General features: G+C 41.5%; 1 protein-coding gene across 2 annotated transcripts in view; it reads right to left on the bottom strand.

Moving 5' to 3' along the window:
- The window catches only part of COL17A1 (collagen type XVII alpha 1 chain), a 60,464-nt gene that overhangs the window by 23,710 nt on the left and 20,168 nt on the right, over positions 1-16,586 (bottom strand). For both annotated transcript variants that reach the window (XM_081863376.1, XM_081863377.1), the window contains 17 exons: positions 15,841-15,921; positions 12,471-12,635; positions 11,671-11,760; positions 10,967-11,011; positions 9,257-9,406; positions 7,868-8,062; positions 7,149-7,178; positions 6,407-6,424; positions 5,381-5,434; positions 4,898-5,002; positions 3,756-3,818; positions 2,999-3,034; positions 2,713-2,766; positions 2,096-2,131; positions 1,888-1,923; positions 1,387-1,449; positions 257-292 (listed from right to left, as the gene is read on the bottom strand). In XM_081863376.1, coding sequence (XP_081719502.1) covers positions 257-292; positions 1,387-1,449; positions 1,888-1,923; positions 2,096-2,131; positions 2,713-2,766; positions 2,999-3,034; positions 3,756-3,818; positions 4,898-5,002; positions 5,381-5,434; positions 6,407-6,424; positions 7,149-7,178; positions 7,868-8,062; positions 9,257-9,406; positions 10,967-11,011; positions 11,671-11,760; positions 12,471-12,635; positions 15,841-15,921 — 1,257 coding nt within the window. The remainder of the gene's footprint in view (positions 1-256; positions 293-1,386; positions 1,450-1,887; positions 1,924-2,095; positions 2,132-2,712; positions 2,767-2,998; positions 3,035-3,755; positions 3,819-4,897; positions 5,003-5,380; positions 5,435-6,406; positions 6,425-7,148; positions 7,179-7,867; positions 8,063-9,256; positions 9,407-10,966; positions 11,012-11,670; positions 11,761-12,470; positions 12,636-15,840; positions 15,922-16,586) is intronic.

Here is a 16,586-nt window from a genome sequence, read left to right as displayed (position 1 = left end):
TCTGAATTGCTTGCTATGAAACATTAAGAAGTGATACACTGATAAAAACAAAACTACAACCAAATGTGCAATGCTATATTTGAGATCTGCAAGCTAAGCACCATGGGATTTGGTAGAAGATCTTGCTATGCAAGATACACCACCGTCATAAAAAATTATGGTGGTAGAACATTGTAAATCCATGTCCAGACCCATTTGGTGTTATTTTTTTCACGTTTTTCTCTATCATTAAAAGAAAAAGAAAGCAATCATCTACCTCTGGAGCCTTGCCGTCCATCTGGTCCTGGTGGACCTATACAGACAAAAGAGTTGGTTAGTTATATACAGTATATCATAGAATCATATGTATTTGTTACTTAACACAAAGCCATACAGAGGAACATAGCTAATTGTTTAAAGTTCAAGTACATTTGGCTGAAGATATATTTGTATAATGTACATCATATACTAGTAGCTGCTTTCATCACAATGTTCAGGAATTCTATGAAATCCAAAAATCAGTGCCATTTTTAAAGTTTCAGCCTACCACCTTGATTCAAAATGGCATCCGATTATATCCAAACATAGAAGAAAACCTGCTCCTTGACCTCAGGAATGATCATGCAAAATTTCACTATAATATCTTAAGAAGTGTTCAACTGCATAATGAAGAGATGCACAACTTTCAAAAATGCATAGTACATAAGTGAACAGGTATTGTGCTGGTGCACAGTGCTTAAAAGTGCCCATGGCACTCACCTCAAATTTCTGCTGCTGCTTCACTGTGAATAAACCAAGCCAGAACCCCACAAGTGGTAGTCAGAGTTGGTTCCTGAATTACTACTTAGGATTTGTTTGAGGAAAACAAACCACAAACCTGGATTCAGACTGCATGACAAACTAGACTCTGGCTTGTTTCAAACCAATGCAGCAGCAGCAGCAGCAGCAGCAGCATCAAGAGCAGGGGAGCAGCACCAAGATAACTTTTGAACAGCATACGACAGCACACTGCTCATTCAAATAAACCATGGTTTACTATGGCATGTGACCTGGGCCAATATAATCTTATCAATGATCAAGTGTACAGAAGACCGGAATACATTTTCATATCCATGCTAGCCTTCACTAAGTGACACAAAGAGATCATTCACACATGACTTAAAACATGCACATATGCCAGTCACACCTCTTGCATCCCCCAACAGCGAGGAACATAGAATCACGGAATTGTAGAGTTGGAAGGGAGCCTACACTGAACTGCATTTAAAAAAATGCTTTCTGTCTTTTGAAGGCAGCTAAATTTCAGTCCCTCAGATTGACTTGGATCTTATGATCCAAGAGTCCTAGAGACAGTGGTTTGAAGTAGATTATCTTCCAGAAAGGTCAATATAATATATTTTCACTCACCTACTGATCCTTTAGCTCCTGCTTCACCTGGAGGCCCAGGTAGTCCTCGGGAACCTGGTTCACCTGCAAATCAAACAGGAATGGCTTAGAATGATGTGCACAGTTCTGCTTTAATGGGTTGCTGCTGGTATAAGAACCAAAGAGGTGAACTATGTAACCGTCTTCAATATCAGATTAAAATACAACATGCAATTCTTGCAGGTGCTTCTCTTGAGATCACATCAGAGCATCAAGACCTGGGTGAGAGTCAGTGGCCAAGTCTTAGTTCCTGTCATAAGCTCCCATCGCTGATGCTCCCAGAAAAAACCTTCCTGATCTTTCGGGTTTTCTACCTTTTGAATGGAGGGAGCCCATGGTTCTCCTTAGAACTAGGGAAAAGCTCCCTCACTTCCTGCCTGTCCTCAAGGATGACAACCTTCCAGGCACACCTCTTAGTTTTCATGGGCAAGCATGGATGTTCATGTGTTGTCCTTTCAAAATCCTTGATAATTTACTACATACCTGTAAGACCACGGGGTCCTTTTTCCCCTTGATCTCCTAAAAGGAAAACACAAAAAGGAAAGTTGATATTATGCAATTAATTCACACTGAAACTTCCCCATCAAAGCAAAAAAACATATTAATGGCAAACATATAAGGAACACCCCAGTGACTGGGGAAATAGGAGTCTGATAGCTATTGAGGAATCACATATTATTATCCAGCATACCTTTGGTTCCAGGTACTCCCGTGGCTCCTCTTTCACCTAAAAACACACAAACACAATGGAATTGGGGCAAAAACATTGGAGAGTAAAATCATCCATCCATATTTGAATGAAAGGAACAGAGAAGGTAGGGCATTTGTTAAACTCCTAAGGGAGGATTCTACACACCCCAAATATCTTTAAATGCTCAATGTAATCTGGATTAGACTGCCTTGTTTTTATTCATTTTATGAAATCCACTCTGAGAGCTTTTTTGGGTAAAGAGAGGGGTAAATAAATAAATGATATCCAAAGGCCTTTTCCCAACACATGTCAATTCACTAGCAAATTAAAAAATACATGCAATTTTGAACATGGCACTCTCTCTTTCTCTTCTTTATTTTTCCATGAATGCATGCATGCACCCACTTTTTAAAACTGTTACCCTCACCATTTAAATTATTTATATTCTTCATTTTATTAGTTAATTTCAGTGAAGAGGTGCTCCCATGTCCTCCTTGGGATAGGGATTCAACTATCTGCTATAGGTACTCAATAGATAGTGGCAGAAAAGAACCATATATTATTTTCTCTCCTATAATTTGAAACAGATAAGTTGGGCTCTGGGCGCTGATTCATACCTTTACCACCTGGGAGACCAGCTTCACCTCTAAATCCTTGAAGCCCAGGAGGACCTAAAAAGAAAAGTAAAAGCAATAAGGGTCAAGCACATAATATATGAAGTTTCTGAAAAGCAGAAAATTGAGTGGATGACATATTTTATTTGTAGCTCTCTCTTTTCTTTTTTTCCTTTTGTATAGTTTTACTACTTTTGAGCCAGGAGAGAAGCAATATACCAGATGCTGCCAGTTACAGTACCTGGGTTTACTATATTTTACAACTACATAATGAGAACATGATACTTACCAGGAGGACCATGGGGACCTGGTGAACCCATCATACCTAGAAAAGGAAACATTGCAACTGCTCAGGATTATGTGATTTAAAGATGAACAAACAATACATCTGCAATCTCATGCACGCAACTTTTTGTAGCACCAAGACAACATGGTTGGCATAAAAAATGCTGGCCTGCATTTTCCCCCATTTAATCTAGATTTACCATTTATAGGTAAAGAAACCAGTTGCCAACAGCATGTTTGCAATATCTGAACAACCTGTTTGCAATATTAGATGCATCTAGAAGTACCCTTAGCCTACACTACAGTCTAGGTTAAAAATAGATTTCTTTTAAAAACACATCAATGACCATACAGAGAATTTGTGTATGTAAATACAACGACAGAGGATAACTAAGAACTACTCCATTGTATTCTAAAATATACATGCAGTTTATTCTGAATAGCCTCAAATATTTCCTTTGTCACAATAAAGCCAAGGGGTAAAAAAGTGAAGTACTATTAATGCATGCACACTTTTTCAGATGTGCATGCACACGAAAGCTCATACCAAGAACTGACTTAGTTGGTCTTTAAGGTGCTACTGGAAGGAATTTGTTTTGTTTTGACTATGGCAGACCAACACGGCTACCTATCTGTAACTGGTACTATTAATGCGTTCAGCCTCACTGTTGCAACTCATGTTTCCTTCATAGATAACTGTTGAGCTTTTTTATTTGTGTGTTTTTTATTTGTTGTTTTTCCTTGCTAGGGACTAAATTTACCTTTGAGACCAACAGAACCTGGGGCACCGGGGGGACCTTGAGGTCCTGGTTCGCCAGGAGTACCTGCAGAGTAAAATGTGAGAGATATCCATTAAGTAACCTACTGAAACCTAATTCTTTCTGTCATGTTTCTCCTTGGTTTCATGGCCCTGAACCATGAAGACCAACTACACAGCACTGATGTTTGTTATTATGTTCAGCCTTAGCAGGAAGATGCTTCTCTTCCTGACCCTGTTGATGCCAATGTGGTTGGTGGGGTTGGTTACATAGTCTATGAGATAGGCAGGTGACCCCATTCAGAATATAAGTTTACAGTTAGGTAGCGTTTGGGGGACAGCAGCTGAGTAGTATTTTCCAAGCCTCTCTTTCGTCACCTCACCCCTCAACACCATGGGCAGAAAGACACATTCAGTAGGAACCAGAGTTCTATGTAGTTTCATTGTATCCCATTATTCATATGAATGACTAAGGGCTGGTAGTCCCATTTACTTGGCATCTGAGGGGCATGCAGTTGTGATCCCCAGCCCTGTTTGTATCGCTGATTAATGAGTAATTAAAGTACAACAGACAGTACATTACTGGGAAACAAACTCATCTCTCAGCCCAAACTTTCTTACATTTATGTCATTCGGAAAAATACCATACTGTTACTGCCTTTTCCACAACAGTATTGCTGCCATTTTATGCAACTGTTGAAACTATCCAAGCATAGCTTATGTCACAGTTATTGTCATACCCATGCACAATATTAAGGCAGTGTTTTTCATGGGGTTCCTAGGAATTTTATCTGGGTAAGTTCCCCTGAAAGGCAACTTGACCATTACCACTGAACTTCCCCAGCAATATATAGTAGACACAGGGGTGTCAAGTGTGTTTTGGGGTTGGTGTGCGGCAACAGAGCTCCAAAAGTCCTAGTCATGGTCAAATATCACATCCTTTACAATGCACAGGATTTCCTGTCAGACATTCTTTGGTAGACAAGCTGAAGTAGCAAGTGTAGCTTGAAAGTAGAAGTTTGAAAGCCACTGTCATAAGAAAAAACATCTATTAAGAGGGCCTCCCTTCCCACAATAATTTTGTAATATTCATAGAAGTGATCAACAATGGTAGGTGGGAAAGCAAGACACAAAAGTATTGTTTACCTCTGTCACCTTTCTGTCCAAATCCAGGTGCACCAGGCTCTCCACGAGGTCCAGGAGGTCCCTCTCGCCCTCTTTGTCCCATGGGACCCTCCATGCCGGTTTCACCTGAGGAGAACCAGTACCTTAGAATCCAGGTCCCAACATATGCCACATTCTACTCAGTTGAGCTAAAAAATTCCCCTGTGTCAGTAGCAGCTGCCTGCTGCCCCATGTGCTGAGCCATTTCTCTGCGGCTTCTCAGGAAAATATCAGGAACTGCTGGATGCTACCTAATAAGGCAAGCGGTGTCACTGACTTCTCGGGAAAGAGCCTTTCAGACTGACTTGGCCATTGGCTCGTCCTGGGCTGGATGTATAAGAGGGCTTCCTGTCACAGTTGAAGCTTTGCTTGAGCAACAAGGTCTACCTGAGATCTAGCGTTTCTGGCCCTGCATTCTGGCTTGCTCTCTGACTCAAATTGCTCATTATTCTTTGATCTGCTTACCCATGCTGCCTTTCTGTCCTTTTGGCCCTTCACGCCCAGGGATGCCAGGAATACCTGTTAAAACGACATTATTTTTCTTTTTAGAAAATGAAACAAATGATATTAAAAAGAGCTATGCACTGCTACTTTGTGACATGCAGGGAAATGTAGAGAAGCTGAAATGAAATCAGCATTAATATCTGAATTCAAGTTTTGATTGTTGCTTCAAATTTAACATTTTCAATGAACTGTGGCAATAACCAGAAGAGTTGGTCTGAAACAGCATCAGTTTAAGGGCAAGTTTAAAAAAATAAGAATGTGGGGATCAAACACTGAGTTCTACTATGGTAAACCACTCCCAGATTTGATTTAAAATGAAGTCTAGTATCATATATTAAATTTTCAGTATTTGAGTTCTACAGTTCTGCCTACTCCCCTGCAGAGACCAATCTGTCCTTAGTGAAGGAATCTGTCAGTAATCACTCTTTTTTTCCATCTCGTCTTCCAATGAGTATCATCTAATACAAAGGCAATCTAAGTGCCTTACTGCAAATTGTTGCAAGTCAACTTTAAGGTACCTCTCATTGTGCTTGTGATGTTCAGACTTGACAAAACAGATCAAGTTGCAGCAACTGATCACAGTGGGAAGCAGAGAAAATGAACAAGGTGTTCTGTGGTAACAGCTGCTATTCTCCTCCCCACTAATTTTAAGCACCCTACCTGCAAAATCCAAATTTCTCTTCTCTTTTTCAGTGCACATATATAACTAGCACTCCAATAATATTAGAATTTCTGAACTTTTACATCTCAGATAGTACCACAATTGTTAGGTAGGTGTGCCCAATACTAATCTCTTCCTTAACAACAATTGTTGCTTAATATCAGACGCTAAACAATTCAGCATTTAGACTATTGATTCCCGCCCCCATTTCACATAATGATGGCATAATTAGAGCACCTGTACAGGTTTACACATGCTCACACACAAAGAACAGTTACTCCAAATAAGTTGTCATAGCACATAGGAACTGAGAATCATAAACTCACCTGGGGTGCCCATATCGCCTAAGACAGAACAAAAGGGACAGAAATGCATCAGTTGTCAGATCAAAATAAGGCTTTGCTCATTTTATCAACATCTCTCTAATTACTGTCACACATGGGGGTAGTTCTGGGAGATCATAAAAGGCAGTGTCAAAGCCATCTCTAGGTCAATCAGCTCTTCAGCTCAGCTGAACCAGTTTACTCCTTACACCTTTCTCTGTATTTCTTTGGAATAATTTTTTCCTGTGAATTCTCTAAATTTTAAACAAATTGGCTTGTGTCTAATGCTGCCATTCATCTCATGCAGCAGACTTCCCCTAGCGCAACAAAACTTTCCCATTCTCCCCTCTCCCCTGCAGCCCCTTAAAAATGAGCACCCTCAAAATCTGCTCGAGGTTGGGGGATTCTCTGGAATAGATTTTGTGAGGAGCACAGGGAGAGGAAGGGAAGGGGACGTCCCATTGCACAAGTAGAACATTGCTTATGTAGTGTTGCATGCAATCCATTTAAACCAGTTTGAAACTGGCTTGAAAGTGGTTTATCTATCATGGCTTCCCATGGAGAATCACAAGAAAGGTAGTACTTCAACTTTCTCATAGAACCCCATTCTGGGTTGAGAATCATAATTATCGGGAGAGGCGAAACCCATCCTAAACACTTGTTAATTTCTATGACACGCATTACTGAAACCAAGAGAGATCCCTAATACAGTACATATCAAAACAGAGATGCAGCACACAGGTACCTTTCTGTCCTGGTTCTCCTTGGAAATAACCTGCAAATGAAACAAAATGCTAGTCATATTTCTGTTGTGCAAATGACCCAAAACTACTTCTGGCTTAATATAATGACAGAAAGGCAGTGCAATTAAGTGGAATGTATGTGCAGTTAGGCAACCAGATGCATTTTGTCCTGGAACCCTTTCAGTTGGCTATGGATCTTCTTTAGACTACTTGCCCATTATCACAAAATTAGGCTGCATAGTGTCATCCAGTTTGAAATCTCTTAGAATGTTTAAAGCCAGGGAGTAAACATGGCATCCTGGAGCCAATGGAAGCCTAATTTGCTCCTAATTTTCCCAGTATCATGTCGCTTGATACAGCAGCTTTCTCAAATATAAGGATCCTCAGTACTGGAGGAAAGGAATGAATGCTCCACCCTCTGGACATCTGGGTATGGCATTATTTCAGATAACCTCTGGAATTGCACTCCATTCATTAAAACTTAGACCAGAAAAAAGTGTTAGTCTTTAATTTTAGTTTAGTTTAGTCTTTTGCTTTATACAAATATACAGATTGGTTTGGACTGACCTCAAAGTCCACATAATTCAATTATGCTCCATTCTCTCCCTCCAGTTTAATTGTGTTATAGGAAATTTAGGAGTGTAGCTAAAGAACACTACACATTTTCTGGCAAATACGTTGCTTCTTTTCCTATCCTTGTGGAATTTTGTGGGCTCCTCACCTTTGCTTCGCTCCACATCCAGCCTCTTCTTCATTAAAAACCACAACTGATCGTCATTAATATCACCCTGTACTGCTTTATATCTCTCAGAATGTACAGCATGTACGTTTTCAACTGTATTGGGTTGAACCTGCCAGCGGCTGGCTTGGGATTCAAGGATATCCACCCGGGATCTCAGCTTCTTCACTTCTTCCGCTGAAAGAGGTTAAAACAAAGAATTAGATGATCATTGGTTTTACTATTTGCACGTGTGAATACAACTTTAGTCCCCACTCCGTGCCTCCATTCTGCTTTTCCAGAACTGAGATGAAACTTAGGAGTCCTCCAGACTGCTGTTTTATCACAGGTGTATTCTTCAACAAGTTCTTGATTCAGAAATGGTACATTACTAGTGGATTTATTCTGCTTTTACTTGCACTGTGAAGTGTCCCCAATGCTACTATATTAGCACTATCCAGAGGAACTATAGAACAACAAAAACTGACCAAAAAACCCAAACAAAACCCAGACCATTTGTGATAGAAAAAGTTATAGGGTTTCACCAGGAAGTTTGGGATATGCAGTAACTGGAAGTGAAGCAATGTGACTGCCCCCACATTTTTGCAGATACAAACAGTATTGAAAGTGAGGTTTTGTGTGACTGCCCCAATACCATAATAATCACAAATAGTTATGAATGTGGGGAACTTACTGAATATAAAATGCCTAGGGGTGGGGAGAGTGCAACAGAAAACCTTCTTGAATTGTGGGAAATTTAACAATTCTGATAGAGAGCTTCTTCCAAAGGAGTGAACAGTAGATTCTCAGAGGATGTATGTGTGATATATATATATATCAGCTGGTAGAGCATGAGACTCTTAATCTCAGGGATGTGGGTTCAAGCCCCATGTTAGTTATACATACCCAGAGTATTTTACAGGTACCTACGAAATTCTATATCATCATATGACTGGCCAATCAACTCAGATTGGTCAGTTCTCTAACCGAAGTGAAAATATGTAATTAAGTTGAATTGTTCCTTTTCAGTGAAGGCATCCTTCCTGCATTGCTCATGGGGAGAAAAACAGAATGGTACTTGGGCTTCCCAGGTTCTTCACAGAGAACTTTGCCTAGATCCCTTCAACCCAGTCCTAAATAATTTAAGACCATGCTCTCATCATAATCAATGGCTTAACTTTCCTCCCCATGTTTGTTTTGATTGCTCAGTAGTAATTGGTACAGACTTTTTGCAGACTTCCCATAGGCACCTGGTTGGCCACTGTGACTACAGGATGCTGGATTAGATTGGCCTTTAGCCTGATCCTGTTGGTCTCCTCTTGTGTTGTTACTAAGCCATCCCCTTCCTTAGCTGCAACCCATCACTTCTCCTGTTCACTTGTAATAACTTACCCAGAGCAATAAGCCCAAAGAGTAGACCAAGGAGAAGCAGCCAAGCTAGCAGCAAGCCTAAGAGCCACTTCCACCAGCTGCAACAGGAGGCACAGGGGCACCAGGCTGGAGCAGCTCCTGCTCCACCACATCCATCATCACCTCGGATTTCTATAGTGAGAAGAGACATAACAGTAAAAGCAGGTTAGACAAGAGAGTGTGGGTCCTCAAAGGTGTAGGCTGGAAAATGTTCCAAGGTGTCCCACACAAATGTTTGTCAAGATTCTTTTACTTAGTGCCTTCCACTTAATGATTATTAACCAAATTTATAAATTGGCCTTCATCACATAGAAATTGCATAGCACTTTCCAACACCATACACACACACACACACACACACACACACTCTTTGAAGTTCTCTCCATAATGGTTTCATTTGGGAATAATGACAAACCATGGTTAATATAATGACTAGGATGAGCTGAGCCCCCTCCCTTTGGTTCATGAACTCCCCACTATTCCTTTCTCCCCTAGTACAGCTCTAATTACAGTGGTGCCTCGCAAGACGAAATTAATTCGTTCCGCAAGTTTTTTCATCTTGCGATTTTTTCGTCTTGCAAAGCACAGACTTTGGAAAAGCTTCAAAAATTACCAAAGTCTTCAAAAACCTCAAAAAAGGCTACCACACCGCATGCTATGTGTTGCTCCTTGAAGTGAATGCACGGTTTTAAGAAAAAGGAAACAAACTTGCAAGACAAAGGAAACAAACTTGCAAGACGTTTCCGTCTTGCGAAGCAAGCCCATAGGGAAATCCGTCTTGCGAAGCAACTCAAAAAACGAAAAACTCTTTCGTTTTGCGAGTTTTTCGTCTTTCGAGGCATTCGTCTTGCGAGGTACCACTGTAATCACATTTAGCTACCACCTAAACTTAACTTTGGGTTTCTGAAACAAGCCAACTTCAAAACTGCAGTAGTGTGAAGATGGCTTCTTTCAAACAAGCCATAGTTAGGATTAACCATAGTTTGTGGGGCTTGAACAATGTGTCACACTGTAGTTATTTTAAAAAATGGAAGCAAATGCTTCCAAACTTCTCCTTGTGGCTATGAAAGGGAAAGGGCACACCAAGTAATGTGAGGTTACTGCTCATTCCCACCATGGATCAGTTATGGTTCATCTGATGTCTGAACACAGCCATTATATTTATCTTTCTTTAAATGTAACATCCCAAACTTGGTGAGGGTTTGTGTCATGAAGTGATTAAAATCACAAGAAATGAACCAGAACTCCCCAGTTTAAGTCTCTGCCAAAATCAATGGGAGTAAGAAAGATTTTAAAGCTTAACAAAAGATTTCAAATAGCGTTACACTTCCTCTGGGGAAACTCTCTAGCAACTGAAGTAAGGGAGACATCTGGGATTGATATTCGGGACTCAGTAAAAGTACATGAAAACACTAAGTGAGCTCTTGTGCAGCTTCTGTTCGCTTGTGAGGCATAGACAGGAGAACTCCCTGGTGGGTTGTGATTGCAAGTTGCAATCCCCAGTGGACTGAAACATTTCTACTGGAGTGTCATTGACATTAGTTGGCATGTTAAGGAACATTTGAGCTTTGGGTTGTAGTTCTGTTGTGCCTCTGCATATCAGCTGTTAGCGGGGCTACATTTTACCTAGTGACATTTTAAAGCTATAATCACTATAAAACGTTGCTTCCCTTCTAAGGCAGACACACTCACCTGCATAAGTAGCTTTGTCCTTTGTTGAAATAGATCTTAGTCCTCCTATTAGAAAAACAAGAACAAATGCTAAATAGTCTTCCTACATGCAGCCACACTATTTCTAAATGAAATTCAAGCCAGGGCAACAGCTGCCAATCCAAACAAGGATCATGAGAAAAACAGTTACAGTGTGGCTTCACTGATCAGATAATAGGGCCACAATTTTGCAATTTTCATCATTAAGGGTGGTAAGTATTAGACAGGTTTCTGCAACCCACATTGGAATTTTTAAAAAATGGAAAAGGATAAGAAACCCTAAAAATAATGGTGCAGAAGCATCTGCAAAAATAGAAAGCAACAGTTGCAAACACCCATGCACAACCACAAGAAAGATACCTTTAAAGAAAATGTTTTCCCCAAAAAAACCCGACTCACCCTAAAGCACTTCTTTCACCTCCAGAATGACTATAGCAACACCTCAATTATTTCCTGCACATGGCACTTTCTAGCACATGTGTATAGAGGGGAAAACATTGTTTTATCATGTATAGGTGCCAAGAAGCCACAAATTACATCCAGTTCTCAACACGTAATTCCATGGTACAATAGCCACCTAAACAATTTTCATGTATGTTAGTGTATACAAGAACACACATATTTATTTCTATAGCTATGTTGGAAAAATATTATTCCCACTTCAAGGCAGAGTATCAGAGGCTTACCATTTGTTTCTGATTTCAGATAGGAATCTCCGGCATAAGAGGAAGAGAAAGCTTGCTTGTCTTTCTTTAGGGTGTCTTCTGAATAACAGCCTGTAAACAGCCCAAACAAAATACATTTAGAAATACATCTCACAGTAGATATCACACCTGGTATGTCTGAACTGACCAAGTTCCAGTACCTTTGGAACAATCTTCTTCCTTATTTATGTTGACTTAGTTATTATGGGGTGATTACGTTGTCTACCAAAAATATGACTCCACTACTCCCAGGATAACCACATAGCCACTGATTTTGTGAATACACAGGGACTGGAAACGAGCTCTCCACACTTCAGATCAGGGGCTTTAGAAGCAAACCAGAAGTGACTGGGAGAACCTTTTGGCAGATGCAACTTGCACTGCTCCCACAGATGATCTCAATGGCAGCACCGATAGCTGAACTAAGAGCCACCACATGCTGGTCACTGGATACCTAATGAGATGTAGCACAACCAAGCCCTGAAAAATACCTTGCATACATGCATTGTAGGACCAGTTCATATGTTACCACAAGAGTTTTACATAAACTACTTATAGTTTTTGAATATTCAGTGGTATATGAATCTTGATAAACAAACAAACAGCATGGGAGCTGGGAGTCAGTTAACATTTGCATGGGAAGGAATTATGCTGTCTCCCCATTTAGACCTAGTATAAAACTAGACCATAGGAAGGCAGCTTCTACCCCACCAAAGTAATGTCTGAGTTAAGTTTAAAGTTGCCAATGGGTGTGACACATGAGAACGAGGCAGGAAACAAACCTCCACTGAGCCCCGTGCCGGAAGCACTGAAAACTTTTCCACTGTCCTTGGTCATGATCAGCAGCTCCACATCTTTCTTGGGAGCCACGTTCTCTTTCTCTAGGAGCAGGAACTTGCAGTCCTTGCGCAGGATGTCATCATTCTGAGAGCCTGTGGTAGTAGCAGCTGGATGGCATTGAAAAAGGTAAAAGTAAATGAAAGCATGCAACTATTGCACAATAGCCCTATGAATATCCAAGCTGTTGGCAGGAATCTGCCATTTCCCTGTTCCAGCTTCATCATATATTTTGGGGACCTGAACATTTGGATTTCCATATTTAGGGGACAATTTTTTAGTGAAGATCTGTCGGATGCCAGACTACAGAGTTTGGTGGCAGACCATGCTAAGCGGGTGGCATGCCAGATACACCACAAGCATGGCATAAATGCCAAGAGAAGGACTCGGACGTGCTGGCGGAGTGGCTCCACAGGCAAAAGGTTGGTCTGGTGATTGCCAGGAGGACACTGATCAAGTTCTGAGGCTGTACATATGCATAGATCCCACCTTGCAGGGGAACCCAAGTTTTCTTGGGAGCAGTATGCTGCTCCTTGTGCTGCTGAACTCATGTGCTGGAGGCACTGTGGCATCACTGCACTATGGCCTTGCCCTCAGATCAGCTGGCATGGAATGCCTCCCTCTGTTCTCTGGCTGGTGTGAGTGCATAGCATCTGCCATGCCCTGGGATTGGTGGGCAATGCTGGTGTTGCCAAGGATGCATTTCTGAGGCATTTACATTTTTTATTCCCAATAATAATAATAATAATAAATTTTATTTATATCCCGCCCTCCCCAGCCGAAGCCGGGCTCAGGGCGGCTAACAATAATCAAATAAGCAAACAATCAAATAATCACACATTCTAAAAATATTTCATTATAAAAATTAATTAAAATCAAATTAATGGCAACCGATTAAGCAAAATTCTGTGCAGGTTGCCAGAGGAGGGAGTCAGGCTGCGCCCTGACCAAAGGCCTGGTGGAACAACTCTGTCTTGCAGGCCCTGCGGAAAGATGTCAGGTCCCGCAGGGCCCTAGTCTCTTGTGACAGAGCCTTCCACCAGATTGGAGCCGCAGCCGAGAAGGCCCTGGCTCTAGTTGAGGCCAGCCTAACCTCTCTGAGGCCTGGGACCTTGAGGATGTTAGTATTTGCAGACCGTAGGTTTCTCTGTGGGGCATACCAGGAGAGGCGGTCCCGTAGGTACGAGGGTCCTAGGCCGTATAGGGCTTTAAAGGTTAAAACCAGCACCTTAAACCTGATCCTGTACTCCACCGGGAGCCAGTGCAGCTGGTATAGTACCGGATGAATGTGATCTCGCAGTGAAGACCCCATAAGGAGTCTCGCCGCGGCATTCTGCACCCGCTGGAGTTTCTGGGTCAGTCTCAAGGGCAGCCCCACGTAGAGCGAGTTACAATAATCCAGTCTGGAGGTGACCGTCGCATGGATCACAGTGGCTAGTTCAGGGCGAGAGAGATAAGGGGCCAACTGCTTAGCTTGGCGGAGATGAAAAAATGCCGCCTTTGTTATTGCTGTAATCTGCGCCTCCATAGAGAGGGAGGTATCGAAGATTACACCCAAACTCTTAACGGACGGTGCTGGCACTAATTGCACCCCCGCAAGAGATGGGAGTTGCCCCCTCAATCCCATATTGTCCCGCCCCAGCCAGAGGACTTCTGTCTTCGAAGGATTTAACTTCAACCGGCTCCCACGTAACCATCCAGCCACAGCCTCCAGACATCTCGCCAGTGTGTCTGGGGCCGAGTCAGGGTGGCCATCCATCAACAGATAGAGTTGGGTGTCATCAGCATACTGATGGCAACCCAGCCCAAAACTCCGGACAAGCTGGGCGAGGGGGCGCATAAAGATGTTAAAAAGCATCGGGGAGAGAATCGCACCCTGAGGCACTCCACACACCAAGGAGTGCTTTCTCTTTCTGTACTGGACTGAGCACGTGTTGGATAGGGAAGTTGTTCTGCCGCGGTGTAGCGGCAGCTTATCCCTGGCCCCAGTGTAACTGCAGTAGAGGATTGCTTTGCCCATTTTCAGACAGTTATTTAAAATTCCACAAATGTTGGATTCAGACAAAATGCACATTGGGTTACAAATTTATGCTGGGTAGAAAGACACTTTTGCTAACACTTTCAGTACATATATAACAGGGGAAAGCTCCATCTATTGAATTCCTGCCATAGTTGTTAAAGGCACTGGAACATGCTAGAAAGAAAAAAAGGTGAACATCCTATCCAAAAGGATGTATCAAAATATATTTCTGCTAGGGTCTTTTGGCCCTTTCTGCTGTAGGCTCAAATGTAAATTTAAATATTTGGACTATCAAAATGTCATTTTCAGTATTTGGACTGTATAATGTCAATTTCAGTATCTAGACTTGTAAATGTTTTATTGCATTATGTGCTTTGACACCCTTGGCAATGCTAGCAAAGGCACCAAAAGTACCAACATCCGCAAAAGCACAGGGTGGAAAAAGTCTATACGGGTGAGAACAGGGAATAAATCCCATATGGGTGACAGCAGGGTTTGCTGCTGTCTTGATTAAAATATGTTCTTTTTTTAGTGATAATGGGTTTATGGAATTGCCATGCAAGCAACTGCTGCCTTTGATTTATCCAACAAAACTATGAAGAAATGTTTCTGTGAAGACCGTCTGGCATAAATTTTAAATTAGGGACAATGATATCAGTTTTGCAATTAGACTTCATGATGTAAATCCAAGTCAGCTCCCCTTTGAGAAAAATGGCTGCAAAACAGGCACTAGGGAGAAGATTAATCTGTTCTCCAAGTGCTTTAGTGCACTAGGCCTTTATTCTTGTTTTCAAAATGCAGCAGCTGCATCTAGTGGACAATCTGGATAACAACACATATTCGTAGGGGCTGATGGGAATTTCAGACCTGTGATATCTGGAGTTCAGTTTAGTTCCCAACATTTCTACATCAGTTTGTAATTCTTTTTTTAAAAAAAAAAAATGTCAGCATTTTAGTGCAAATTTATCCTAATAGGCTTTTTTTGGTATGCGATTTTTGCAAGGAATTTTCCCTAATATAATGTATTTTTATATTGTTGTGTGTTTGCGGGGGGTAGTCAGTCTGTATGAGGCCCGAGTCCCTTCTAATCGCCTGCATCCAGCAAACATTTCTATACATGAAAAAACTGCCACTAGCATGTCCTCAGTAGTGCCTATGACATCATGACACAACCCCACCTACCCATTCCATGGCAGACATGTGTGTGTATACTATGGATTGCAGAAAAGGTACCATTCCATCAGTTATATAGAGACTGGTTTTCCATATAATGCAAAATGAAAACGAAGACTCACCAGTTGTAGATGAGGTGGACACACCAGTGCTAGTCACGCCATAGCTCTGGGTTGTATTCTTCTTTGCTCCATATGCTGTTGCTAATAAAGGAGGAGAAGAGAAAACTTCAGTTCACAGTTTGTAGAAGCCAAAGAAAGAGATCTAGACATCTGCTTCCCCACCACCACCATTTATTTATTTTTTTAGTAATAAGCAGAGGAAAAGGTATTTCTCTGCAGAGAGATGCAAGTTACTAATAAATAATATTTTATTTCATTTTATTAAAGTTCAAAGCGTTTCAATACAATTATTCAAACAACCCTTATAACAACCCTGTAAGGCAGGTGAGTATTATTGTGATAACTTGGCAGTACTTAGGTACAGGGTCTGCTGTCCCATCTCTACCAATCCTATTTGGCTGTTCAGGCTCATGGTACTCACCATGGGTTCAAGCATGGTTCCCAAGTAACCTGCTTGGTCCCTGGTTTTAGCATGCCCTACTCTCACAAACCCCTAATGACAAAAGGGTGCTTGGCAGTGCAATCCTATAGATACCGGTATGTACTCCCGAGTATGTGTATATGTTGCACTGTGATTAGCATATGGGTATAAGTGATTGTTTCATCAATATCTGGCACATTAAGGAGTTGCTTTGTACTCAGTCAGACTCTTAGTCTCTGTAGCCTGGTATTGTCTTCTGCACAGACTAGGAGTTGCTCTCTGGGACTTCAGGCAGGAAAGTCCTACCTAGAGATGCTGCGGTTTT

The sequence above is a fragment of the Podarcis erhardii genome (genome assembly GCF_964252035.2).
Source record: "Podarcis erhardii genome assembly, chromosome: 5".
NCBI classification, from domain to species: Eukaryota; Metazoa; Chordata; class Lepidosauria; order Squamata; family Lacertidae; genus Podarcis; species Podarcis erhardii.
This window is presented reverse-complemented; position numbering and strand designations above follow the sequence as displayed.